Genomic DNA, 27080 nt, shown 5'->3' with positions numbered 1-27080 from the left:
CTGGGATTAGGGGGAAAGGAGGCTTCCCCCACTTGGGCCAGATAAGGGAAGGAGGGCCAAGAGTCTCACCTGTGTGACTTGGGGGAGCCCCCCGGAATCTGCCATCTGCAGGGAAGAGAAGGGGGTGAGCTGAGCGGGGACCACCCCACACCCTGCCCAAGCCTCGTATACCTAAACAGGCTGCGCTGACCCGACACGCTGTCCTGCTCCCGCCCTGGATGGGACCCCAGGCAGGCCCCTCCCTGAGGCTGGGCCCTTGGCTGAGGAGCTGGCCTATGGCTGGGGAAGAAGGCCTCACCTTCAGGAAGGTCGTGGTGGTTGGATCCAGTTTGGAGTTGCACTCCACCTAGGGACAAGGTCAGCAGAGTAAGGCAGCCCCAGCCCCCGGGGTATCAGGGGAGCCCCTGTCCCAGCTGCTAAGGCAGGTTCTATTCCCAGAGCTGAAGGCCCTACTCGTGAGACGGGTGTGCAGGGGGCAGACACGGGCTGGCACCGGGGCCCTGGCTGAGGCTGCCCCATGCCCGCCAGGCTGCCTTCTGAAAGTCAGGCCCCTGCAGATCAGGAAGCAGCACCCCAAGGGACCTGAGATCCTTGGACTCCACTCATAACCGCTGGTCGGACGATGTCCTCACGGGAAGCCAGGGCCACCTTGGTGGCAGTGGTGGGCAAAGTGCCAGGGACCGCGGGTTCAGGCGGTGAGGTGAGGGAGGGTCAAGGCTCAGCAGGAGACTGAGGCCCCTGCCCGAGTCCCCATGGCCACAGCAGCACACACCACATTCCTCCAGGCCCTCAAGCACAGGGAGGGTGTGCTAGTTTCTGTCACATGGGGGGCTACCCTGGTACTCCTCACCCCAGGGACGGGGTGGCCATCAGGTGGTCTGGCCCCAGCTCCCTCCCGTCTCCATGCCTCCCTCACTCGAAGGGTGGGATTGTGCCAGGTGGTGATGCATCATGGCAAGACGGTGGGAGGTGGGGTGAGAAATCCAGCATCCAGTGCCTGGCCCTGCCAGCCAGAGGCCAGTGATCTCCATACTCCCGCCTCCCACCCCCAGTCAGGACGCTGTCCCTCACTCACCACACCGTCCTCAGCAGGCGCGTTATCCCCGACCACCAGCATCACAGGGCAGCTGCAGACACAGAGGACAAGGGCTGTCTGGCCTGGGCGTGGTGGGCAGGGACAGGCTGGGGGGTGAGGGGCACTCACCGGAGTGTCTTGGCATTGGGTACTGTTCCAGGCCGGTTAATGTCCAGGTCTCTGCGGCTGCAGGGAGAGGCAGAGGTGGGCATCTCAGAACTGGATCCAAGGCGGTTGTGTGCCCCAGGCCTGCCCCTGTTGTATTCCAGCCTTACCTCATCCTCCCACAATGGCAATTATGGCCCAGCATCCCGGGCTGGTCCCAGAGTTGGGGTTTACGGTTATTGAGTTGTCTCAACTATGGAAAAGGCTCTAAGAGATCCCAGTTAGGGGTAAACAGGGAGGCAGGGACCTGCTCTGCACAAACAGGGGTCTTCAGGCCATGCCTCATCCGTAACTTCTTCTCAGACCCTGCAATTCATGCCAGGTGGGCCCTGAAATTTGGCTCTCCCTCCCCCTTGAAGCACTCTGACATGCACCACCACCTGTGCGTGGGATTCCTGGGTTGTAGAGGAAGGCAGGGCCTAGCCTCTCATTCTCCACTGTTCCTCCAGCACCATGCACACGGCAGGTGCTTAATAAATATTTGTACAAGAAAAAGAAAGGAGGGAAGGCCAGTGGGCTCTAAGGAGCACAGCTTGAAAACCATGGAGTTCATCCAACCCCCCCTCCCCTCCTACAGATGTCAGCCCTGAGGTTCAGGCTGGGGGCATCAGGGATGCTGCCCAGCTTCCCCCACTGCTCCTGGCCGGCCAGCAATGCCCCGGGGGAAAAGGCGTGGAAGAGCCCAGAAACCAGAGCTGGAAGCCCTACCCTACCCTCTGTCCTTCGAGGGGTGTGACCTTGGGCAAGAACTCTTTTCTTCTTCGTACAAGTTGTTCATCTACAAGCTTGGGAGAGCATGTCTCCTGCCTGCCTCCTTCCGTGACTGGTTGTACCGAGGGGACAGAGGGGGCACTCTGTGGCCTGGTGCTGCGGAGCTGGGCCCCAGGCCGCCCGCACCTGTTGTACATGTTCCAGAAGAGCTGCAGGTTGGCCTGGTTCACCACGTTCCCGATCTGCTGCCGGTAGCTCTGCACCAGCTCTGTGTTGCTCACCAGCTCCTCCTGGGCCCACGGTATAGATGGGGGAGGTGCACGGAGGGGAGCGACAGACAGGGATGTGGTCTCAGATGGGCACAGGTGTCCCAGACAGAACCACCCTCGCCCCATTCCCAGCAAGTGAGGGAGGAGGCCTCCCACGTCTGTCTCAGGAGAGTAGAGTGAGACAGGTCAGATGCCTCATGACCCCAACCCAGATCCCCCTCTGGTAGAAGCCCCAGGTGCCCCTGGGAGTAGGCAGAACCAGGCCCTCCAGAGGCTCCCAAGGACCCCCAGTTCAGCCACCACTGCTGCTCCTGTGGGGGCCCCACCCCCTTACCTGGCTGAAGAGGTGGGATAGCACCGTGTCAGGTAAAGTGCTGGTCAAGCCGGAGAGCTGTGGGCCGGGGTGGAGGCCAGTGTGAGTGCCGCCCCTCACCACCACCACCCCCGTCTGCTAGGTGGACCATGCTCACCTTGGTGGCCGCCCAGTCGATCCAGCCTTTGCCGTTGGGGTCAATGTTCATCAGCACCAGGCCCTCCACCAGGTCGGGGAAGATAAGCTGCCATGAGAGGAAGACAGAGCTTGGGAGGCTGGCTAGTATGTAGGGAGCCCCAGCCTTCCCACCCGGCAAACGGGCTATAAGATGCTGACTCTGCCTATCTCACAGGTGGTTGGGAGGGGCCGAGGAGGAGGACGTGCTCTGGAAGGGCTTTGAGGAGCCACAGACGCCTCCACTGGCTACAGATGGAAACCTGCCTGCCCCCCACCCCACCCCTTCTGGCTGCCTCTGCTCACCCTCTACCCCATTCAGCACCTTTCAGTATTCTTTGATTGGTTTCGAGTCTATGCCTATGTCACTGTTTTCCACCCCTTTTAACAGGTCTTTGAATCTGTTTGATCTGTTGTAAAACTGAGGATTGAACATCCTCAATAAAACATTTTGTTTAGGGGCACCTGGCTGGCTCAGTTGGTTAAGCCTCTGACTGTGGCTCGGGTCATGATCTCATGGTTCCTGGGTTTGAGCCTCACATCAGGCTCTGTGCAGACAGCTGTCTCCCTCTCTCTCTGCCCCGCCCCCCCCACCACTCGCGCTGTCTCTCAAAAACAAAAAAATAAGACATTAAAAAAATTAAAACTAAAAATTAAAAAATAAAACACTTTGTTTCTTTGCTTTCATAGAAAAAGAAGCTCTAGTGAAGTAAGAAACTGATCTTTCCAAAGCCTGTTTTGTGTTTGATGGTAAAAGAAATTCAAATGATCTGTTCAGGTATTTGCCCACATTTAGGGGGAAATGGTCATATACATACGACTTTACTATCCTGTCAGGTTTATCTGGGGTGACAGGGAATGAATATATATATATATATATATACTATAAGTATAGTTATATACACTATATATGGTAATTTATATAACTATATATATAGTTTCATACATACTACTATATTACTATACATATAGTTTTATATATAGTTATAACGATATAGTTATATATATATAACTATATGTATATAACTATATGTATATACATATGTGTGTATATATATATATATATAACTACTTGTTAGTAGTTAAGTGCTGAAATCCATACTGGAGTTGAAAATTCCCGGTCTTTTCTTTTGAAAAAAGAAACACTTTGAATCCTGAAAATTAAGTTTTTGTTTTTAGAGATGAAAAGCTTGTGGGCTCCTACCCAACACAATGTTTCTGAAATGCAACTTCCTTTAAACCTTCCAAACTTAATGTAAGTGTAATTTTTGGTTAAGAAAGGACTTGTGTTTCAGGCAGCAACCTCTTTGACCTTGGCCATAGCAACTTTTTACTAGACACATTTCCAGAGGTGAGGGAAACAAAAGCAAAAATGAACTACTGGGACTTCATCGTGATAAAAAGCTTCTGCACGGCGAAGGAAACAATTTACAAAACCAAAAGGCAGCCTGTGGAAATGACATCTCTGATAAAGGGTTAGTATCCAAAATCTATAAAGAACTTGTCAAACTCAACACCCAAAAAAATAAATAATCCAGTTAAGAAATGGGCAGAAGACATGAACAGACATTTTTCCAAAGAAGACATCCAGATGCTAACAGACACATGAAAAGATGCTCAACATCACTCATAATCATGGAAATAAAAATCAAAACCACGATGAGATACCACCTCACATCTGTTAGAATGGCTAAAATTAACAACACAGGAAACAACAAATGTTGGCAAGGATGTGGAGAAAGGGGAACCCTCTTACACTGCTGGTGGGAATGCAAACTGGTACAGCCACTCTGGAAAACAGTATGGAGGTTCCTCAGAGAGTTAAAAATAGAACTACCCTAGGATCCAGCAATTGCACTACTAGGTATTTACCCAAAGGATGCAAAAACACAGATTCAAAGGGGCACATGCACACCAATATTTATAGTAGCACTATCCACAGTAGTCAAGCTATGGAAAAAGCCCAAATGTCCATCGACTGGACATGGATAAAGAAGATGTGGTATACATACACAATGGAATACTACTCAGCCATCAAAAAGAAAGAAATCTTGCCATGCAATGACATGGATGGAACTAGAAGGTATTATGCTAAGTGAAATAAGTCAGTCAGAGAAAGACAAATAGCATATGATTTCACTCATATGTGGAATTTAAGACACAAAACAGATGAACATAGAGGAAGGAAAAAAAGAGGGAAGGAAACCATAAGAGGCTTAACGATAGAGAACAAACAGGTTGATGGAGGGAGGTGGGTGGGGGATGGGCCAGATGGGGGATGGGTATTAAGGAGGGCATTTGTGATGAGCACTGGGTGTTGTATGTAAGTGATGAATCACTAAATTCTACACTTGGAACCAATTTTATCATCTATGTTAACTAACTAGAATTTAAATAAAAACTTGAAAAGATGGGAAAAAAAGCCTTATGTTTAAATATTACCCTAATTACTGAATGAGTGATTAGGATAATCCTTACTTAGTGGCTAGAGCAGTTAGTTGTATGGTTTGCCGCTAAAAGAAACTTTGGCTGTGGATAATGGTAAGCAAGTTATAGTCTAGTCTTTTGAGGAAATGTATGGAAAAAGTAATCTCCCTCTTTTTTTTATTTCCTAGGGTGAATAAAAGAAAACAAAGGGCTTTTCTGAGTGAAGAGGAAGTGGGGGGGAGGGGAAGGAGAAGGAAGAAAGAGCAAATGTTCCTATGGTTGAAGGGTGGCCCCCTCCAGGAGACATCAGCCCTGGGGTGGAAGTAAGGAGACTCACTGCAAACTTGGCCAGCACATAAGCTCCGGCTCCTACTCCGATGCCAATCACGTACTTGAACCTGGCGGAAAGCGTGGCTGGTCACTCCAGGGCTCGGGGAGCTACTTCCCATGATTGCCATCAGGTGACTCTGATGGCCCCCCCAGCACAGGGACAGGGTAAGGGCAGAGACTCACCCAAAGTGCTGTACCACGCTGGGGAGCATGGCAGCCAGCTGCTCCATTGAGGGGAACTGGTACCTGCAGGCAGAGCAGGAGGTCAGGGCCAGGTGCTGCCTGGGGCACAGAACTGGGAAACCTGGAGGGGGGCTCCCCGGTACCTACCCCTGGGGAAACTGTGACGCCCCCACCTGCTGACCAGGGGCATCCACGTGGCACACCACAAAGTGCTTGGTGATCTCCTGCATGTCCTCAAAGTTGAAGAAGGTGTTGAAGCACAGCTTGTCTGCAAAGACACACCTCTCAGCTGTGGCTCAGCAAAGGGGTAGGGAGGCCTGTGGCCCTGAGAGGGAGGGCAAGGCAGAGGTGGTCAGCCTCGTCGCCCAGCAGTGACACCAAGGCCCAAATGGCTAAGGGCACCAAGCTGAGGGTGAGTGGGGATCTCCGGGGCCCCGTGGGGAAGGAGGGGAGGCAGAGGAAGGCAGAATGAGGCTGGGGTGCACTCACGATTGAGGCCCACATCATGGTAGGTGAGGATGGCCGGGCGGTTCCCTTTGGGGGAGCCCCGGATCACCACGTGCAGAAGGCCATAAGGCGTCTCGATGTCATGTTCCTGGAGGGGAAACGGTACCAGACACTCTGGGCAGCCCTCAGTGCGGCTTATGGGCAGCCTGGGGGCTGTTGGGCCTGTGATGGGCCCTCCACCTCCCAACAGGGGGGCATCTCATTCTCATCACCCCAAGCAGCCCCCAGGGAGAACAGAGCAGACGGAGCACTCTTTCCCAGAGGCGTCTGGCACAGGGACAGCATGAGCCAGTCTGCACGGGGAAGTTCTGCAGACCGGTGGGGTGGGCGGCCAGTGCCCAGGCCCTGCTGCCCTTGGCCCTGCAGAGTCCAGTGAAGCTCGTTTTCTCTGTCTCCCTGCAGCCCCTCCAGGACAGTTCTGCCACCCTGGCCTGAGTCGCGACCTCAGCATGTTCCTCCTCCATTCAGAAGGTGAATGGCCTCAACAGCCCTGCTTAGAATCTGCAGTAACCTTCCCCTTTCAGCCAAGCCCAGCCTCCAACCCCCGCACCTGACCCTGGCTCCCACCTCCACACTCTTACTCATGCTGTTCCTTCCACCTCAAATGCCCCTCCCCCAGATCTCCAAGGCCTCCCTTCCAACAGGGCATGGTTAGATGTGCACTCCCACCCCAAAGGCCTTCTTGCAGTGACCACTATAGGATCCTCCTGTGTTCATGCCCTTGGTTTTGTGGCTTGGGGTTTTTAGTCCTTCAGGAAACAGTGCTGGATGATGTAGGTTCAAGACCTCCTCTGTCCCGTACTGTGTGACTCTGAACAGGGCATATAGCACTTCTCTGTGCCTCAGCCACCTCTTCCCACGCATCTCACGGGGACCCCATGAGAACGGAAGAAGCTGATGTCTGTGGAGCATGTAGCACTTGCAGAAAAGGAGGCTGAAGTGCTCAGGCGTCCCTGAGCCTTAGGGAGGTGCCCTGCTGGCTGGTCCCTCTGCCAACTAGTCACTTTGGGCCACTCGAAGGACAGACTCTAAGAGGGTCTGTCAGAGCTGAATTAACAGCCTTGCCCTGCACCAAGGGGATCCCTGTGAGTTGTCCCTGTGAGTTGGAGGCGAAGCTAAGGTCAAGGGCAGGAAAGGAACAACATGTGTGCCAGGTGCCATGCATGTTATGCATGCATTTGCCCCTTTTGCAGATGGAGGACGCTCAGGTTCAGAGAGATACCATGTTCCTGCCCCTGAGAGAAAAGGGGAGACTCAGGAGGCAGGAGACAGCTTCCTGGGGCCTGGTGTTCTTGGGTCAGGGCTCAGAGGACCACTGTTCAGGCCTGTGTCTCCAGTGGGGAATGACAAGGTGATATAAACCCTATGGCCAAAGGCCACACCCTGGGAGCCACAATTCTGCTGTGAGACCTTGTTAAAGAAACCTGATGTCCTCTAAGTGGTCCCAGGTCCACCACAGCCTCCCCACATCCTAGGCCTGTCCTCCCTCAGGGCCATGAAAACAAGGAGCACTTCCTGCTCACTGACTCTGACCAGGCACTTCTCATGTGTCTTCTCATTTACTCCTCACAGGGACCCAAGCCCCAGAGGAGCAAACTGAGGTTTGGAAAGGAGAAATAACTTTCCCAAGGTCAAGTCCAGAGAAGGTACAGCAGGCCTTGCCAGGTGCCAGCCTCAGAGATCAGGGGTATGCAGTAAAGGCTCCACCCAATAGATTTGCAAGCAGGCGGTTTTCCAGAGCTGCCTGGCCCTGCTTGGTGGCAGTGAGGGGTGGGGTGGGGGGCGGGGAGGCATGCAGCATCCTCCACAGTCTCTTAGCTCTGAGGAGCAGGGGTTGGGGCAGGAGGGATGCACAGTGCTATGGAGGGAGGGTGGGGAAAGACTGGGAGGGTTGCAGGCAGGAGGGGCGCCCATCGCACAAGAGCTGCAATGCGCTTCCTGCAGGTGTGAAGGGCAGGTCTGTGTGGGGTCGGCTCTAGCCCTGCCGGGTTCAAGTCCGGGCCCAGGGTGGCAGTCTTCCACCCTCTGACTGCGCGTGAGGGGTGTCTACCCACCTCCCAGCCCTGGTGTGACCGCAGCAACACCATCACCGGTGCCTGGGCAATGCTCTCCCTGCTAAGGCTTAACTGCCCGGGGTGGGATGGGCTGTGGAGGGCAATGGCCCGGTTGCTGGGCCTCTGCGGCCCAATGACTTGGCTGAACCCTCCCCCGCCAATCCAGGAGCTCAGACCCAGCTCAGCCAGATGGAAGCCCAGTGTCCCCGCTCCTCCGGGTCCTGCACAAGAGGGGCGATCCAAGGGCCGCGGCCGGACCCACTAGGAGCCCCCAGCCCTCAGGGCCGGGCGCTCCCATTGGCTCCTGGTGACGTCAGAGCCCCCCTCCCTCCCCGCCTCCAGGTGGGCGCCCGCGAGGCACAGCTGCCGCAGCAGCAAGGGAGGGGGCTCTGACGTCCTCTCTCTGCCGTCTGACTCCTCTCTCCTGTGACCTTGAGGACTGGAGGGGGGTGCTCCCAGCCAGGTTTCAGCACACGGAGGGGGCGAAGGGCTGGGGGGAGGGGCTAGTACAATTCATTCCATCAAACCGCATCAGGGATTCGGCCCCCTGGGTGCAGAGCCGGGGTAGGCGCTGATGTTGCTGCCCGGGTGCAGGGCACCCGGTGGTCTGTGGCACCTTCAGGGCAGGCCAGGCGTGGGGGGTGTAGGAGGTGTGCTCCTGCTTCTCCCTCCTGGAGGAAGGACAGCACCCCGGGGCACTGCTGCCCTGCCCCCCGCCCCGCAGGCTCATGGCTCCAGCGTTGGCTTCCCCCACCCACCAAGTAAGACCCGCAACCCCCTCCTCGAGCTCTCCCCCGCAGGGACCTGGGCCTGAAGGCTCGGGTAGCACCTCCCCCAGACCTCCCCGCCTCAGCTGGACTGGCACGGCAGTTCCCTGGGGACCACGGAGGCGCTGCAAGCAACTCCTAAGGAAGGAAGAGGCTGTCTGTCCTTCGATTGTCACTTCAGTGAGGCGATCCGAACAACCAAGACAACCCTCGCAGGATCAGAAAGGTGGAGACCCCGACACGTGCAGTGAACACAGCCTGCCCAGGGCTGAGATGGTCACAGGCGCGAGGCAGACGCCCACCGGGCACCTGCGAGACGGAGGGCACACCGCCAGGGGGATGTGCACGCGCTGGCACACCGGTCCACCCAGGCTTGCGGACAGGTCACAGCCCTTCCCCATAGACGCTGACTAGCAGCTAAACCCTAACTAACCACTGATGCAGGCCAGGGTCACCAGGGAGACTAGAAACTGCTGGCCTTGCCTCGGTGACTCCCAAGGTGAGGCGAATGAAGGCAGATCCGCCGCCAGGGGCAGAGGGATGTCCCGTCCTCCCTGCCCACCTGGCCGCCCCCAGAGCCCTCACTCACCCCATCCCAGCACTCCGGCATCTTGCCGAGCGAGAAGGCGATCCGCCTCTACCAGGAAGGGCAAACAAAGGCCTGAGTCACCACGGTCCAAAAGGAGGGGGCAGTGAGAAGGGGAGCCGGCGACGCTGTGATGGGGCGCCGCTCCCGGGCCATTTATAAGCGGAGGCTCGTGGCCTGGGCCGGCCCCGCCTCCCTGCGGGGTTTCTGCGCAGCCACGCGCTCCCCCCCACCCCCCACCCCGTCCCCAGCCCCCGCTTTCAGATTGGCTGTCGGGAGACAAACCTGACTCTGATTGGCTTCCGAAGTCCTCTCGGCTCCTGCTCCTCCCCCTGCTCCTCCCGCCCCCAGCAACACATCATCCTCGATGGTCCCTAGCCCCTACCTCCCGCCCCCCCACCTCCCGCGCGGGCACACACCAACAGCTGCACGAGGGGTCCTGGGAAGATGAGAGAAGAGACCACACGTACAGGTGTGCCCTGTGTCAGGTACACAGGAGCTCTCATGAACACGGACACTAACGCGGGGCAGGGGAGGCCACACAGGCATGCCCAAGGCGGCCCCGCCCTTGTCCCATTCCCAGGGGGGCGGGGAGGGCCTGAGATGGCCCCGAGCCCAATCTCCACGTCAGAAAGGTCTGGATGACTTAACCTTGAAGGGACGGGGAAGTGACTGGCTGTCTGGGGCAACCTTCCTTCGTGACCCTGTTCCAGGGAATGCTCCTTCTCCACTCCCCAGGTTCTCCCCTCAGGCAGCCCTCATTCCGCCCACATGCACGCCCAGCGCCTGCCCACAGTGCTGAAATGGGGGTTCTGGGCGCAGGGGGCCTGGGCAGATTGCAGAACCAGCAGGTATGGTGGGGACGCACCAGTCTTGCCCTCCCCACCCCACCCTGCAGCAAGGGGCTGGAGGCTACCAGGGAGAGGAGGGACTGGGGTCAGCCTGTCAAAGTGGACACGCCCACCTCCTGCAGACCCACCCACAACCAGTGTGGGGCTTGGCTCCCAGGTTGGGGGCGGCGGGGGGGGGGGGGCGGGGGGGGGCGCCAGGATGCAGAGGCCACCTCAGGCTCTCTGCCCTGTCCTGAACAGCAAGGACTTGGGTAGAGAGCTGGTTAGAGTCCTGCAGGTAGAGGAAACTGGGAAGGAGGAGGCCGAGGAGAGGAAATAGGTCAGGGAGGTGAGCAGAGGAGAGAGCCCAAGGACTGAGGCGGCAGGAACCACACAGAGAAGGAGGGTGCTAGGCGCCTGTGCCCCCATTTTGTCTCTTTGATGAAGGAGCATGGACAGCCCTGCATGCTGTCTGGCAGTACTGAGGGAAGGGGGTCACCTCCCCATCTCTAGTGCCCAGTGACCTGGTCAACATCTGCCATGTGTGCTATTCCTGGCCACATCCTCTGTCTGGAGCGCACCAACGACTTTCCCTGCCCCATCTCTGACCTCTTGCCAGGATATGGAGCACGGTGTCCCACGGCCCCTCACCTACCAGCCATGTTCCCTGTTCCCTGCGGCCACTTTGGCACAGCCACGCCCCCTGCCCTGTCCACGAAATGCTCCTACCTGCTCCTCAAAGGGGGCGAGGAGTATCCTTCCACCCTTTCTGCCACTAAACCTCTGCTCTTCCATGGTCGCCTTCCAACTTTATGCCCAGTCCAGCCTCTGACCTCTGAGTGGCCACCCTTGGACCCAGCTGAGAAGCTGATCCTGGATACTGCCCACTCCAATCCATGGCCCGATTTCTGCTCGGCTCACTGCCTTCAGTCTATGGAGACTTGAGTTCAAGTCCCGGCTCCCCCACCCACTAGCTGGGTAACCTTGGGTAAGGATTTTTAATTTCTCAGCCTCCTCAACTGTATAACAGGAACCATGCTTTCCTGAAGAGTTGCTACCAAGACAAGAAAGAGCTGCATGAGGGGCTCTACACCTGAGCCTATGCCTGCCCAGGCCCTAACAGGGGAGAAATGGGGCAATCCGTGTGCCTCTCCAAACTGGGAACTGGCCCCTTCCCTGGAGGTTGTGCAGTTGTGGCTGGCACACAGCCAGACGAGGCAGGCTCAGGTCCTACCAGCCAAATCTAGGCTCCGGTCATATCTCTGCCACTTCTCTGCTGTGTGACCCTGGGGAAGTCAGTCAACCTCTCTGAGCCTCCACATCTGTAAATGGGAGAAGAGCTGTGCTGTCTGCATGAGTGGCTGCAAGGATACCACACAGTCCTCACACACCTATGGAAAATGATGAGAAAACTAAAGCACAGAGAAGTTAAGTGTCCCAAACAGCTAGTAAACACGGATCTTCCCAGCACCTTAGCACTCCGGGCCTGAGGTCACATTTTTGAGTAGCAAATGCTTATTAGCCTATCTCCCACTTGCCAGTCTCTGTCCAACGCCTTACAGGTGCTACCTTATTTTATCCTCTTAACACCCACTTTATAGACGAGGAAAATGAAGCGCAGAGAATTTCTGTAACCTGCCCAACGTCACACAGAACCAGGAACCACACTCGGGTAGTCTGCCTCTGACTCCATGCTGTGGTGGCCATAGCCACAGTTCTGTCAGCATCTGAGTGCTGGGCCTTGGGCATCATTCCCTACAAACACGTGGGGAGGTCCAAGCTCTGTCCTCACTGTACAAATGAGGCAGTGACGCGTGTTGGAGGTCACATGGCTCATAAGTGGCAGGGCCAGGCCCTGGACCCAGGTCTGTCTGGCTCTTGTTTGTCTTGCCTCCCCCACTGGCTGGGTCCATTGAGGCAAGGAATCAAAGGGGATAAAATCCCTGCCAGGCCTTGGCCCAGATACGGTCATCCGTCCTCTCAGCTGCTCGTCTAAAAAAAAAAAAAAAAAAGGTAGCCTCTGTGCAGCCTCCATGTGGTGCAACTGGAGACAGCAAGGTGCCTTTTAGAACATGCTGCCCTTTACCAGGCAGAGGGTCCCAGGCACTGCCAGCAGTAGCCCTGGGCTGGGCCTGGTACACAAGGACTGAGCTGCAAAGGACCCCAGGACTCCCTTCTCTCCTTTCAAAACCTCCAGGGTGTGTTTTGGGGGCTGGTAGTCAGCACCTGGTCTGGCAGGTCCCACTTGGTGTCAGGCAGGGGCTGAGGGCTGTCTGTCCACACATTCTTGCCTTCATTTGAACAGGGAGGACGAGAAGTCCCCCTTGAGGTGCCTGTACTGATCTCCAGCTGGGCCTGGGCCATCTCCTGGCCACGTCCCTCCTTTCTCTCCTCACGGGTTCCTGTTTGTTCCCCAGACCCCATCCTGCCCTCAGCTCCAGAGCCCTTTGTGTTTGAACTGATGCTCCCCAGGGATCAGAGCACATGCATTGTTCTGAAGCCTCCTCTGGTGTCCTTGAAGGGACACAGGGCCTGATGCACAGGCCTGGGATCTGGATCCTTGCTGTAGCACTGTGCATGAGGGGGAGCAGCTTGCAGGCCACCCTACTTCTTCTGTCACCCTGCATCCAGACCAGGAGGCTGGGGCTATCCTGGGGCTCTGAGACCAAACCAAATTGAAGTCAGGCGGGGCCAGGGCGGTGGCCTGGGGGCTAGTTCCATCTAGCCAGGAGGAAGGGCCTAGAAGGATCTGATTTTGTTCAGCAGGTTTTGATGGCCAGCAGGGCCCTGGAACCCACTGAGGTTCTCCATTGTGTCTTCCACCAGATGTTTTCCAAGACCCGGAAATAAATGGCCATGATGGGACTCAGAGAGAAACGGCTGGCTAAGTGAGCGAACTCATCGCGCAGAGGAATAAAAACAAAGAACAATTTCAATTTTCACGGGGAATCTGGCATCAAACTAAAGAGGACACGGTTGTCCCGGCAACAGCTTCCATGGAAACAGGAGCTATTTCAGAGCACCAACCTCACTGGAGAGTTTCCTCACTGGAGGAAAGTGCTGATTCAGATGACAGCATCCCATCTCTATCCTCACTCTCCCCAGACCTCACCCCTGCTTCAGTCCTGTTCAGGGAAAGAGCGGCACGTCTCCACTGGGCAGAGGGCAGATCAACCTGCTGTGAGCAGGCGGGTGGTCCTGGAGGCTGCAAGGTGCCCGCACAGAAGGGCTGTGACCCTCCTCTGGGGCCGGGCTGGGCAAGGTAAGGTGCCAACCAGCTGTCAGGCCCCTACCTTGGCAGTTTGAGCTGAGACCTACCTTCCAGTCTGTGTCCACCGCCAAGAGGAAGGTGTCGGAGTTCTCCTAAGGGGAGGCAAACAGAGAGGTGGCATGTTAGGTCCTGGCTGGCCCAGGGGGACCACAGGGGCTCAGCCTTGAGCAGACTCGCTAGCTGTTCCCCAGTCCATCTTACTGTTAACAAAAGTGATGCAGGGCCTCCCAGGCATCAGGCCAGTAAGTGCCTGATGGACGAGCCTACAAGCAGGGACTCATACCTATGAATTCTACCTATTCATTTAAAATGTGAAGATTCCCTTGGGGCGCCTGGGTGTCTCAGTCGGTTGGGCGTCCGACTTCGGTCATGATCTCACGGTCCGTGAGTTCGAGCTCTGCATCGGGCTCTGTGCTGACAGCTCAGAGCCTGGAGCCTGTTTCGGATTCTGTGTCTCCCTCTCTCTCTGACCCTCCCCCGTTCATGCTCTGTCTCTCTCTGTCTCAAAAATAAATAAACGTAAAAAAAAAATAAAAAAAAATAATAAAATGTGAAGATTCCCATCTTACAGGTAGGAAGAGTGAGGCTTAGAGAGGCTGAATCACACAGCTATTAAATGGTGGGATCTCTGATGAAGCCAAATCTTTACCGTTTGCCACTTTGTCCTGCTTCCCCCCACAGATGGTTTTCAAGGTCATTGGGACATGGCAGCACACCCATTTTAGAGATGGGGAAGTTGGGGCCCATGCAGTGAGGGAGGAACTCGTGGGCTTTACTAAGCTGCACAGAGGCTCTGTCTGGGCCTGTGCTTGCGCCCACCTTTCCAGACGTGCCTGCTCTGTGCTCTCAAAGCACGGAGGTCTCCTGTTTTCAGGCTCATTTACCCCAAACGGTATGAGTCTCCGGTGCCTGTCCCTTGCACTGGGCTGTAAGTGCCATGAAGGCAGGACCATGTCTGACTCTGCTCCTACCAGAAAGCCTGTAATGGAATGGGCTTCCCAAATCCAAACAGATTTGGAAGAACGAGTCTGACTTTGCAAACGAGGGGAACTGAGCTCAGAAGCACCCATTGTTGGCAAGGCACAGAGAGGCAGAGTGCAAGAGGGCTAGAACCCTATATGTCTGTGTGGCCAGGTTCTCCCCAATGCCACCTACCAGCCCTCAGACACTCGTCTTCTGTGGGTTCTGGTCTAGGGAAGGAAACCTCATGAGGACGAGGGGAGGACCAGCACATTTCCAGGAAAACCAGAGATCCTGGGTCTCTGCCTTGCTTTCGACTGTGTCTGTCTAGAAACCTCTCCTCCCCTCTGCTCAGCTATGACAAACAAGGCAGGCCACCTTGCTTCCGAGCCTGTGTCTGCGAGGATTCAAGAGAAGCGCGGTGTTAGCTGTCACTCTGTCCTTTATACTTCTGCACTTGACTTTGTATGCTGCACATGTTCCCTATGGCTCTACTGAATAAATACACGGACAAATGAGACAATCAGATGAGGACGGGGATGTTATCAGAGGACGGCAACCCAAGGGGTGGGCAACTAAGTACAGAAAGAAAAATGACCCTAAATCACAGGAGTAAAAAGAATGAAAACCAGCAATTCGGGTGTTTTACTCTCAAAATAAGGAAAAATTGAGCCACCTGCTGTGTGGCAGTTGGGGCGGTGGAGAGAATAAGATGGCACTAGAGGGCCTCACACCCAAGGAGGAAAGCCAGGTCTCCTGCAGCTCAAACTGTATCAGACACAATGGCTGTCCTCTGGCTTCACCTTCTGGCTCCTCCAGGGCCGGGGGGGGGGGGGGGTTCTGCCTGGGGGAGAGGTGGAGAGCATGGTTGGTCAGGCCACTCCCAGAGCCTCCCGGAGAGGATGGTGGTCTCAGGAAGGGGACGAGGCTGGTTACTGATGAATCCTCTCACTGGAAGATCACCCCCAAGTGGGAAAGAGATGTGAGAGATTTTTATAGCTGGGAATCCTAAGGGCACAGTTATCTCAGAGAAGGGAACAGTTTTGTTAAAAACAAAATCAGCACAAGGGATGAGGCAGATAATGGCAGGGTGTGCTGTGTGCTCTCAGGGTACTGGGGGTCCCCAGGAGATGGGAAAGCCTCTGGAGGGGCAGGACCCCAAACCAAGCAACAGCAGGAATAATACAAGGCAATCCAGAGACCCTGGGAGGTCCTGGAGGTGCAGGAACAGTGGGAGGAAGGGAGACGGAGGAGGCTCAGGAGCACCTGTGGGGAGGACAGGGATGCAGGCATGGGGAGAAGGGGCAACAGTGCTCCCACAGAGCCCTGGACACCTGGTGGCCGAGTCTTCAAAGGTGAGCAAACCTGAAACAGTGAGAGATGGCGGGTAGAGATGTGGAAACATTCACTCCTCCCTGGACTCAAGAACTTGCACCTAGCAGGTTGCAGGTTTAAAAAGTGAGGGGACAGAGGAGCACCTGGGTGGCTCAGTCGGTTAAGCGTCTGACTTCGGCTCAGGTCATGATCTCACAGTTCGTGGGTTTAAGCCCCGCGTCAGGCTCTGTGCTGACAGCTCAGAGCCTGGAGCCTGCTTCCAGATTCTGTGTCTCCTTCTCTCTCTGTCCCTCCCCTGCTTGTACTCTGTCTCTCAAATGTATCTTGAGAAAAAGAAAAAAGTGAGGGGACAGACCCCTTCCCGCACCGCAGCTACAAAAGGAGAATCAGCGGAAGAGAAAGCCAGAGTCAGAATAGCTCTGGAAGGCAAAGAGTGAGGCCACTAGAATCCACAATGGCCACGCTGGGAGGACACAGGTGTTTGGGGCTTTTAACGTGCCTTTGGTAAAAGCAGACGTGACCAGGTCCACGGCATGGGGCTTGTGCCAACCCGAGAGAGAGAGAGAGGGAGAGAGAGAAATTGAGCTGGGACTTGAGGCCTCCACAGAGGGCTGAGATGCAGACCCTTGTGCAGGGCGAGCACGACACAGTGGCAAACTCTGGTCCAGGTCCAGGTGGGATGAAGTGAGGGACACCAGATGCAGCAGACAGACAGAAAGCAGAGCCAGGCTGCTGGTCAAAGGAGGCATGCTTGCCGAGTCAGGGCAGGAGGGCCAGGGAAGGCTGGGCCGGGCTGGCAGGGGAGGAGTGTGGGGGCATGACTTGGGGTGCTGAGGTGAGGGTGGAAGGACAGACACGGAGGCGTGAGGCTGTCGTGTCCTCAGTTCTACGTGCCGACCACAGACCTACACCTGGTACCAGCAGGCAGACCTCCGTGCGGCCGCTCTCTGATCCCACACCTCAGCCCTTGTGATGGGGTCCAGGGGTCCCCAAGGGCACCATCCGCCCACCAAGCCTCACAAGCAGGCTGGTCTCTGCTCGCATGAGTTGAAAGGGATTGTGAGGAGGAGAGGCTTTTTCAACAAGTTTGGAGAAACTTCCTTCTGAGAAGCATCTCAGTCTGTGATGACCCAACCCTCTTCGCTGAGAGCCTACACTGTGCAAGGCTCGGTTAGGCACCAGGGAGACCAGAAATCAAACAGACAGGATCTGGGCATCAATATCAGACCCCGTTTCAGACAAAGCCCCTTGGAGGAGGGAGCATTTGATCAGAGCCTGAATAAAATGAGGGGAAGTTCGGGGCTAGGTACCTCAGGCGGAGGAAGCAGCTGGGAACATGATTGGCTAGCACAAGGAAGAGTGGTGGGCCTGGCAGCAGCAGAAGAGGGAGGAAGCGGGGAGCCTGGGGGGCGGGTGCCCGCCTCATCATGGGCCTGGGAAGGATGGTGGTGGTAGCTCCGAGCAGGTGGCAGCCACTGACCAGCTTCAAGCAGAAGGTGACATGATGTGCTTTAGAAGGTTGTAGGGTAAGGAGAGCACTGGGGAGAGGCCGCCAGACAGGAGATGAGGGGGCCTGGAACAGGGAGGCAGGACAGCTAGGACGGGTGCAGCTCACCTGCCACCCCCTGACCATTCCTGGGAGCTGCCCCCACATACTCAGGTTTTGTCAGTTAACTCAAGGTTCTGTCTTGAAGATAACGGGCAGGACCTGAGCCTCATGTGGTTGGGCTCCGGAGCCCCAGCCAGCCACTCTGTCCCACCAGGAGGCCCCCAGTGGCGCTTGGGCTCCCCTCCTGGCGGCGGGAGGCTGTGAAAGGGCAGGGTGGAGACCGGAGTGGTGGGGTTTCCGGGACTGAGCTCTTGGCTTCCCCACCTGTAAGAGGAGGAGTGGGTAGCACAACCAGCAGAGACCCGGGATCCTGACATGCCAGGATTCTACAAGCAGTGGACCCTCAGCTGTTCCTTGCAGGGAGGGGGAGGGAGGCTGTGCTAGGCGTCACCACGACGTGGGGTAGAAACAACTCTGGAACCTAATGTCTGGTGCCCCAGTGGGAGCCCTCTGGACACAAACACCTCGACAGCCTCAGTCCTACTGCTCCCGACGGCTCTGTTGGTAATATCTGCCCTCGTCCCTCAGAGGCTTGTGAGGAAAGACACAGAAGGCCGCAGGTGAGGAAAGGCCCTGGCACTCCCAGTGGGTACCTCCTGGGGCTCCAAGGCCTCTCAGAACTGAGGGTTGAGTATGGCCTCACTCCCCAATAGCTATGCGACCTTGGCCAAGTGACTTAACTTCCTGTGCCTCAGTTTTCTCATCACTGAAATGGGAATAACTCTCCCAAACAGCCTCCCAGCCCCAAAGACAGCCAAAGCCGCCAGGCCCGCGGCTCCCTGTGGGCGGTCCGAGGGCTCCTTGCCATCAGCAAGACTGGAGGGAAGGCACGAGTTTTCCTTCTTGACCACGAGGTGGCGCCCTCCGCCTCAGGACCGCGGAGGGGCGACTCACCAGCTCAGCGGCGTCCTGGCCCCGGAGCAGTGGCTTCTCCTCGGGGAATCGCAGCTCCTGCAGTCCGGCCATGGTCACGTCGTGGAGCAGGAGCCCTAGGGAGGGAGGGAGGGAGGGCGGACGAGGATGAGGGTTGGGCCCTGATGCTTAATCTCCCCCCTTGCGGAGGAGGGCAGCACAAGCCCAGGCCAGGCAGGGGCACAGGGCTCCGCACGGACTGCCCCATCCTCCCTGCATCTCGCAGTGCTTCATGGGGTAGCAAGGCTTCATCTGCAAAGAGCCGCCTGTTAGGCTCAGAGGACGTCATTATATTATTTGCTCTTAAAAGTTAAAGCATGTTTAGAAAGAAAGAAAAGAGAAAAGGCACCACAGGATGATTCCTGAAACAATTTCAAGGAAAATTCTGCATTTATTGAGATGCAGGGGGATGGGTGTGGGGAGGCCACATGCAGGGGAAGATGCAGACAGAAGCCCCCTGTGGTTGGAAGTGGACAGTGGGGTCCCGGAAGGGACGGGGAGGAAGAGAACCCAGGGCTGTCCTGGGGGCCTGGGAAGAAAAGCCTGGCCCCCCAGTGTGGCAGGCAGTGTGCAGTGAAAGAGGGGGTGCCAGTCTCCATGTGCCAGCAGCAGGGAGGGATGGCCACTCAACCCACAGCCACATGATAGGTCCCAGGCCCTAACAGCTGAGTGTTCCTGGGAGACCCTGGGGTTCTAAACCTCAGGAAAGGGTTACACGTGCACATGTGTGTATACATGCACGCCTGTGTGTATATTTGGAGGTGGTGGTGGTGGGGGCGTCGGAGACAATCTGTCCAGCTTGGCACAGCCATTCCTACTTGGATTTCATGACGTCATAGATTAGAATGCAGTAACAGAAAAACTAGCTGAGGACGTGAACTGGAAATCCAGAAAAGAATTAAGATTGACCAATAAATACACGAGAAAATATTAAAGCCCACTAGAAGTCAAATACATTCAAGTTAAAGCAAGATACTTCCCCCCCCCCCCCCAGAACTGGCATTTCTCTTGCATGGCTTGTGGGTGCATAAATTGTTACATCTTTCTGGAGGACAGTTTTGCAGAATGAATTAAAGTAATTTAAAAGGTTCATATTCTTGGACTCCGCAGTCCTCTCCCTGGAAGAAATTTCCTAAGGAAACCAGAGAGGGCACCTAATGATTTATCTGTAAGAATGCTCACCACAGTGCCTTTTATAATAATAATAAACTAGAAAAAGCTAAATGTCCATGAATAGGGCATTCCACAGACTGCAGGTCAATCACTTGTAAACGATTATGTAATACCATGGGGAAATGCTTGTGTCATAATAAATGGAAAAAGAAGTTATAAAACATACAGTATCCTTGAGATTATAAAATAGGAATAGTTCCACAGAGAAGCCTGAAAGGATGTACATATAAAGCTTATAGGCATTATTCCTAGGTGGAGGACTGAAAAACTAGAGTCTACCATCTGAAATCTAGAAAAGCCAACACTTTTAAAAGGCTATATGGATGGGGCGCCTGGGTGGCGCAGTTGGTTAAGCATCCGACTTCAGCCAGGTCACGATCTCGCGGTCCGTGAGTTCGAGCCCCGCGTCGGGCTCTGGGCTGATGGCTCAGAGCCTGGAGCCTGTTTCCGATTCTGTGTCTCCCTCTCTCTCTCTGCCCCTCCCCCGTTCATGCTCTGTCTCTCTCTGTCCCAAAAATAAATAAAAACGTTGGAAAAATAAATAAAAAACTAAAAGGCTATATGGAGATGATCAGCAGTGCCTTAGTCTCCCAAGCATTTCATGGCTTACAAAGGACTTCTTGTGCTGTTTGATTTTACCCTCAAGGGAAGGGAGATGAAGAAACCAAGGCTAAGAGAGGCTCCATGGCATGCCCAGATAGGGCCAGGCCTGGAAAGGGGGTGAGTCCCTGCTTTAGTCCAGTGCTCATTCAGTCCTCCCATTCATTCACACCCCTCCCCCTCCCCCCACCCAATTCTCTTTAGGTCACTTGTAAAATTGTTTTAAATGTTTATTTTTGAGAGAGAGAGAGAGAGAGAGAGAGAGAGAAAGAGAGCACTGGAGGGGCAGAGAAAGAGAGGGAGACAGAGAATATGAAGCAGGCCCCACGCTGTTAGAGCAGAGCCTCATGTGGGGCTTGAACTCACGAACCCTGAACCGTGAGCTCATGACCTCAGCCAAAGTCAGACACTCAATCGACTAAGCCATCCAGGTGCCCCTCTATTTTGGTCACCTTAAGGGTGAAGCCCTCAGACTTTCCTTTCCGTCCTGAAGGCTGACAATCCCACTAGCTGGTTGGTCAGAAGACACATCCCACCCCATCCTTTCCCAGATGGAAGGCCCAGTGACTATGGAGTCTGCACTGTGGTTGTGTGGGGCCCAAGGGCACAGGGCCTCAGATGGGACCTATTCCCGTGGCAGACTGTCATGAGACCAGGCGGCAGCTCCAGACCTTCCCTGGGCTTCCTTCCCTCCTGTTAGAAGCAGGAAGCATCAGTCCTCCAGAGTGTTATCAAGATGCCTCATGATAGCATGGGGATCCCCACCTGAGTCTAGTTTGGGGTTTAGATGTGCTGAGGTTGGGCTGGGAGCTGACGGCCACCTAGGCCTCATGGGAAGCTAACGGAGAGGGGCAGGGCCCCCACCCTCACCCCCCAGGGAAGAAGCCCAGCAGGGAGGTCCCTGCCTACTCAGGCCCCCAGGTCCCTGCACCTCTGAGCCATGCTGGAGCTCTCTGTTCCCAGTGGTTTCCGGGGAAACCAGCTAACACGATGCAGATGGGCTGTATTTTTAGAAAGGCATCCTCTCCCCTCCCCCTTTCTCTTCCATCCTTTCTGATGTGTGCATTCATCCATCCATCTGGGTGGGGAGCTGAAAGAAGGGCCCCCACCTTGGAAAACTCTTCCCCCATTAGGACTTTTTTAGCTGCTAGTCTCCTTGAATAACCAACTCGATTAAACGCCTTGGCAGCACTGGGGCGTCCCCACCCTCACCGAAGCCTGTTATGAAACCACTCTGGAGACCATCCTCCCCAAGGATGGTGCTATTAAAAGGGCTGAGAGTGGGCAGTGCAGGGACAGATGGCCTGTGATCGAGGGGGAGGTGGGGAAGGGGGATGGAGAGAAACCTTATAATTCAGAGAGCTGGGAGTGTCTCAGCCCATGGAAAACAGGCAGCCCAGGGCCCAGCAGGTGGTGATGTGGGGCTTCAGAACAGAGACATTCCCACAGGGTGCTGGCTTAGAAGCTTCTTCATAAGAAAGTTATGGTTAAAAAAAAAAAAAGGCAGCTAGATGATAAGTTCAAGGAAAATGAAATTCCTTATCAAATTAACACAGTGTATACCTTAAATGTAGATAAAGTTATATATCAATTATATATCAGAAAAGTTGGGTGGCTGGCGGGGGGCACCTGGGTGGCTCAAGTCAGTTAAGTGTCTGACTCCTGATTTTGGCTCAGGTCACAATCTCATGGTCTGTGGGTTTGAGCCCCACATTAGGCTCTGTGCTGGCTGGCAGTGTGGAGCCTGCTTGGGATTCTCTCTTTCTCCCTCTCTCTCTGCCCCTCCCCCACTTGCACACTGGCTCTCTCTCTCAAAAAATTAATAAATAAACTTTAAAAAGAAAAGAAAAGCTGGGCAGGGAGGGGAAGAGAGATTCCTATCGACCTCCCACAAAGAAGCCGCGGTCAGATCTGCAAGGAGGTAGGTGGCACAGGGGAGAGTTGGGTGGGCGACCCCAGGGGTCTGGGAAGCAACAGTGATGGCTCTTTTCACCCTGCCCTTTTTTCTCCCTTTTGATCCCTGATTCTAGCATGTTAGATCCATATAAGCCTGGGATTATTCTAACTCTCCATATTCTCGGTGCTGAGGCCTGGAGTCACTGGAACTATGGCCGGTATTTCTTCCCTGTCACCCACTTTATTTTGGGCAAAACCACTAAAAGGATGCTTCTCTGCAAACTGGGGGCATGAGCTTTCCTTTGCCCACCTCAGAGGTGCATCAGAGACAATGGATAGAAAAATGCCTTTTAAATGGAAGATTTTGGCACCCGTCTGGATGGGACAAAAAGAATTTAGCAAAGGTGATTGATCAGGGTCTTGCTTAACTTCCTCCTTGTGCATAAGGCAACTCTGGGTTCTTTTCCTGCTGTCTTTTGCTGGATTCACACGTGCTGGCAGGAAGGTTACACGGATGTTTGCAGTAGGGGGAATGGACACATGGCCTCTCTGACCAGGTGACAGAGTCACATCCCAGGGCAAACGGGAGCTGGGAGCAGCGGCAGGGATGTGCGTGGATGTGGGTGAGCTACGTGGATGTGGGTGATTCTTGACAAGGACCTGAATTTCTTTTAAATTACTTTTGGTTCCTGGTTTGTGCTCCTTCCTTCCTTCCTTCCTAGAAAGAAGAAATCTTTTTTTAATGTTTATTTATATATTTTTGAGAGACAGAACACGAGTGGGTGAGGGGCAGAGAGAGAGGGAGACACAGAATCTGAAGCAGGCTCCAGGGTCTGAGCTGTCAGCACAGAGTCCAATACGGGGCTCGAACTCATGGACTGCAAGATCATGACCTGAGCCAACGTCAGACACTTAACTGACTGAGCCACCCAGGCACCCCTGGTTTGTGCTTCTTTAAATATGATTCTATGCTGAGGTCTGGGCCATGTAAACCCTCAGATGTGTTAGTGTTAAAAATACAGAGGGCACCCGGGTGGCTCAGTCAGTTCAGTGTCTGACTCCTGATTTCTGCTCATGTCGTGATCTTGAGGTTGTGGGATCAAGCCCTGCGTCGGGCTCTGAGCTGACAGCACAGGACCTGCTGGGGATTCTCTCTTTCTCTCTCTCTCTCTGCCCCTACCCCTCTCAAAATAAATAAATAAACTTAAAAATATATATAAGTGATTACTATGGTCATTCCTGAAACTATTCAATAGATACACCAATTAAATTGCTCAGTAGTAGTTACATATCCTAACAGAGCAATCGCTGAATGGAAGCACTGCTCAGACAGTGGTAGGGATGTCTGGAAATCTATTGTGGGGATTTTTGTTGTCTTAGCAACTGGGTAGGGGACTTCTACTAGTATTTAGTGCCCAGGGCCCAGAGGTGAGAAAGGTGCTGGGCAGGGAGAGTGCTGCATAGTGAAGAGCCCTTCCCCACACCAAAACACCCATCACTGTCCCACTGAGCAACACAAGAACCAAAGCGGAAGAAAGGCAAGACATAAACAGAGTGAAGTTAGTTTATGCAGGAGAAACCATACATGTGATCCAGACCTTGTGGGGCAGGGAGAAACTGAACCCCAAGAGAAAAGAGGCAGGACTGTGCAATGGTTTATCACCTCAAGAGTGAGAGGGCCTCTGGCAGATCATGGTCAAGGTCATGGTCCAAGGTGCCATGTGGATGCTGCGCCCCTAAAAGTCCTGGTTGTAAGGTCCTGTTATTAGGGGAAAGGCCACAAGGAAATGAAATAGGCTGCGACAGGAGCAGGGTCAAACTGGTACTGGCCAGCTCCACCCGGCGGAGGGTCTGTGCCACAGATAAAGAAAGACAAGGCGGGAGGGCATGTGACGCATGTCCAAGCCTGTGCACCCAAATACCTTTCCACCCCCGCATGGCCAGCACCATGGTTTGAAAAGAATCCCCAGACACTGGGACCCCAGAAATGAGGAACTCAATTTCCAAATGCACTAAGTAGGGGTTTGGAGCCTTAACAGTAGCTCGCCCCTTCTATCCCTCTCCCTGTCCCCATCCTGACCTCAAAAGGCTGGGACAGCACTGGGGATGGAGCCGGGATGGGGACTGGACCTTCCCTCGGCATCCCCATTTCACAGATGAGAAAAAAAAAATGAAGGTGCAAGGTGGGAGTGATGGTGCAGCCCTCCCCTCCCCCCATGGCAAATCCCAGAAGGGAACCCAGAGCCGTGCTCTAAAACCCACACTCCAGGGGCGCCTGCGATTAAGTGATTTCGGCTCAGGTCATGATCTCACTGCTGTGGGATGGATCCCCTGCGTCAGGCTCTGTGCTTGGTGCAGAGCCTGCTTGGGATTCTCTCTTTCCCTCTCTCTCTCTGTCCCTCTCCCCCACTTGTGTGCTCTCTCAAAAAATAAAATAAAACAAAGTAAAAAAAATTGCTTAAAAAAAAACCCCACACTCCATGTGTATTCTGCCTCCCACACTAGATACCCAACAGGAGGCTACGGGGGATATGATTTTTTTTCTGGTCCAGCCTCCACTTCCTCTCTCTAGTTATGGCCCCTTGATTCATGCTCAACCTGAACTAGACCAGTTCTCCTGATTTTCCTGATTTAGGCCTATGAATTCCCATCTCCCCACAACCACCGCCACCCTGACAACACACACACACACACACACACACACACACACACACACACACACATTCACTCACTCACCCTTCCAGCACATTCCACCGTGCTTAAGGCAGCCATGTGGGGATCCTGACCCTTACAGCTAACGGCCCCAGCTGACCCCATGAGCCCATTCTACCCACAGAAAGCACATGCCTTTGTTCACGCTGCTCCCTCCACCCAGAATGCCCTTCCCCATTGCATCCCTACATCATAACGAAACGGATCATTAGTATTTTCTGCTGGCACTTAGTATGTTTTTGTTGAATGAGATGAATGAGTGAATGATTCTTCTCTTAGACTTCAAAGTACCAAAAGATTGATGGCATTCAGCGTCGGTGAGGTTGTGGGGAAGCGGCAGAGTTTCACCTACCGTTGGCTGGACTGCAGAGGTTCCACTTTATTTGGAGGGCAACTCGGTAGTTTGTAAAAATGCAAAGGCCTGTCATCTCTGCAATTGTCTTGAGGTCTCTATCCCGATAGCAGGATACACCATGAGGCAGTGTGTGCAAAGAGGCACTGTTTGGAAGAGTAAATAAGTGGAAACAACCCGAATGAATGTCAGGAGAATGGAACATCTACGCCTGGAGCACCACAAGGGACCTACCTAATTGTGTTTGAAAATACTATTTTATTTACTTTTCATTTTTTTAGAGAGATGGAGAGAGAGAGCACACCAGGTGGGGGGAGAGGGGCAGATGTAGAGAGAATCTTAAGCAGGCTGTGTGCATGGATGCGGGGCTTGATCTCACAACCCCGGATGACCCTGGGATCAGGACCTGGGCTGAAATCGAGTAGGCTCAACCTACTGATCAGTTAAACCTGTAGAATGCCCCTCAGTTTGGGTTTGTCTGTTGTTTTCTTTCTTCTTTAACGTTCATTTATTTTTGAGAGAGAGCACGTGCGGGAGAGGGACAGGAAGAGAGGCGGGCAGAGGACTCGAGGTGAGCTGAGTGCTGACAGCAGAGAGCCTGATGTGGGGCTCAAACTCACAAACCACAAGTTGGTGACCTGAGCTGAAATTAGACACTTAACCGGCTGAGCCACACATGTGCCCTGGTTTGTCTGTTGTTTTCTTTGTGATTAGACGGAGGTTATGCATTTTTGGCAGGAATAGAAGAGATGCCACGTGCCCTTCTCACCACACCCTATCAGGAAGTAGGGGCAGGCAGTCTGTCTTATTGCTAGGGACACTGACCTTGATCACTTGACTAAGGTGGTGTCTGCAGGTTTCTCCAGTGTAAAGTTATTATTTTTCTCTTTATAATTAAGAAGTATCTTGTGGGAAGATATTTTGAGATTATGCAACTTCCTGTTTCTCGTCATATGTTCCCCACTAACCGTAGCAACCATTGACGACTTCTGCCTACAGTCGTTATTGTGTTTTCTTAATGACACTTTTCTATTTCCACCATCCCTTCTACATTTATTAATTGGAGTTCTTCTGTAAGAAAGAGCTGTCCTTTCTCCTCCAATTACTTATTTATCCAAGTACTTATTTACATTGCTATGGACTTATGCATAGTTATTCTAGTCAATGGGTTATAATCCAATCATCATTTCATTGTTTACACCGGGTCAGATTTGGTCATTGGGGGTTCCTCCAAGCTGGGTCCTCTGAGTCGAGTTCTTTTACCACACACCCATTATGTTTTGAGTAGTTTCAAGTTTTCCGGTTCCTTATGATGTTCTAAACTCATCTCATATTTTCTCTGCCTGAATCCTGGAATCAACCATCCCTCCAGAGAGCCCAGTTTCTTTATATTGCAGAATGCTATTTAGAAACCAAGATTTGGAGACACCTGGCTGGTTCAGTCAGTGGACCACGTGACTCTTTGACCACAGGGTTGTGAGTTCAAACCCCACATTGGGTGTACAAATTGCTTAAAAATAAACACTTAAAAAAAAAAAAAAAAAGGAAACCAAGATTTGGGCACTAGTGTGCTCATTGCCACTGGGGTTCCATTGTTCCAGGCTGTCTTAACAAGCAGAGTTAGGATATGTGGGTAAGTATGCTACACACTCTTGTAAATCTAGCCATCTGTGTGTGTGTATAAATCTGAAATTAAGGGGCACCTGGGTGGCTCAGTTGGTTAAGAGTTCAACTCTTGGTTTTGGCTCAGATCATGATCTCACAGTTCGTGAGTTCATGCCCCACGTCGGGCTCTCTTCCGACAGTGCAGAGCCTGCTTGGGATTCTCTGTCTCCGTCTCTGTCTGCCCCTCCCCACTTGCACTCTCTC

The 27080-nt window shown here is 53.9% G+C and overlaps 1 protein-coding gene across 7 annotated transcripts in view; it reads right to left on the bottom strand.

Annotated features, from left to right (window-relative positions):
- Nucleotides 1-27080, bottom strand: part of NDRG4 (NDRG family member 4) — a 43488-nt gene that overhangs the window by 4543 nt on the left and 11865 nt on the right. For 4 of the 7 annotated variants that reach the window (XM_045442953.1, XM_045442956.1, XM_045442950.1 and 1 more), the window contains exons 2-14: nucleotides 18461-18555; nucleotides 13710-13754; nucleotides 6137-6242; nucleotides 5795-5915; nucleotides 5648-5710; nucleotides 5472-5532; nucleotides 2691-2777; nucleotides 2555-2611; nucleotides 2138-2241; nucleotides 1205-1261; nucleotides 1076-1127; nucleotides 299-346; nucleotides 70-105 (exon numbers count right to left, since the gene is read on the bottom strand). In XM_045442953.1, the coding sequence (XP_045298909.1) occupies nucleotides 70-105; nucleotides 299-346; nucleotides 1076-1127; nucleotides 1205-1261; nucleotides 2138-2241; nucleotides 2555-2611; nucleotides 2691-2777; nucleotides 5472-5532; nucleotides 5648-5710; nucleotides 5795-5915; nucleotides 6137-6242; nucleotides 13710-13754; nucleotides 18461-18532 (909 nt within the window). In that variant the 5' untranslated portion in view covers nucleotides 18533-18555. Of the gene's footprint in view, nucleotides 1-69; nucleotides 106-298; nucleotides 347-1075; nucleotides 1128-1204; nucleotides 1262-2137; nucleotides 2242-2554; nucleotides 2612-2690; nucleotides 2778-5471; nucleotides 5533-5647; nucleotides 5711-5794; nucleotides 5916-6136; nucleotides 6243-9564; nucleotides 9765-13709; nucleotides 13755-18460; nucleotides 18556-23810; nucleotides 23913-27080 lie in introns of those variants that run through there. The other 3 variants (XM_045442952.1, XM_045442955.1, XM_045442954.1) reach the window with 3 other exon arrangements.

Source organism: Leopardus geoffroyi, chromosome E2 (assembly GCF_018350155.1).
Source record: "Leopardus geoffroyi isolate Oge1 chromosome E2, O.geoffroyi_Oge1_pat1.0, whole genome shotgun sequence".
Taxonomy (NCBI): domain Eukaryota; kingdom Metazoa; phylum Chordata; class Mammalia; order Carnivora; family Felidae; genus Leopardus; species Leopardus geoffroyi.
Note: the sequence above shows the minus strand (reverse complement) of the source record. Positions and strands in the feature narration are given on the sequence as shown.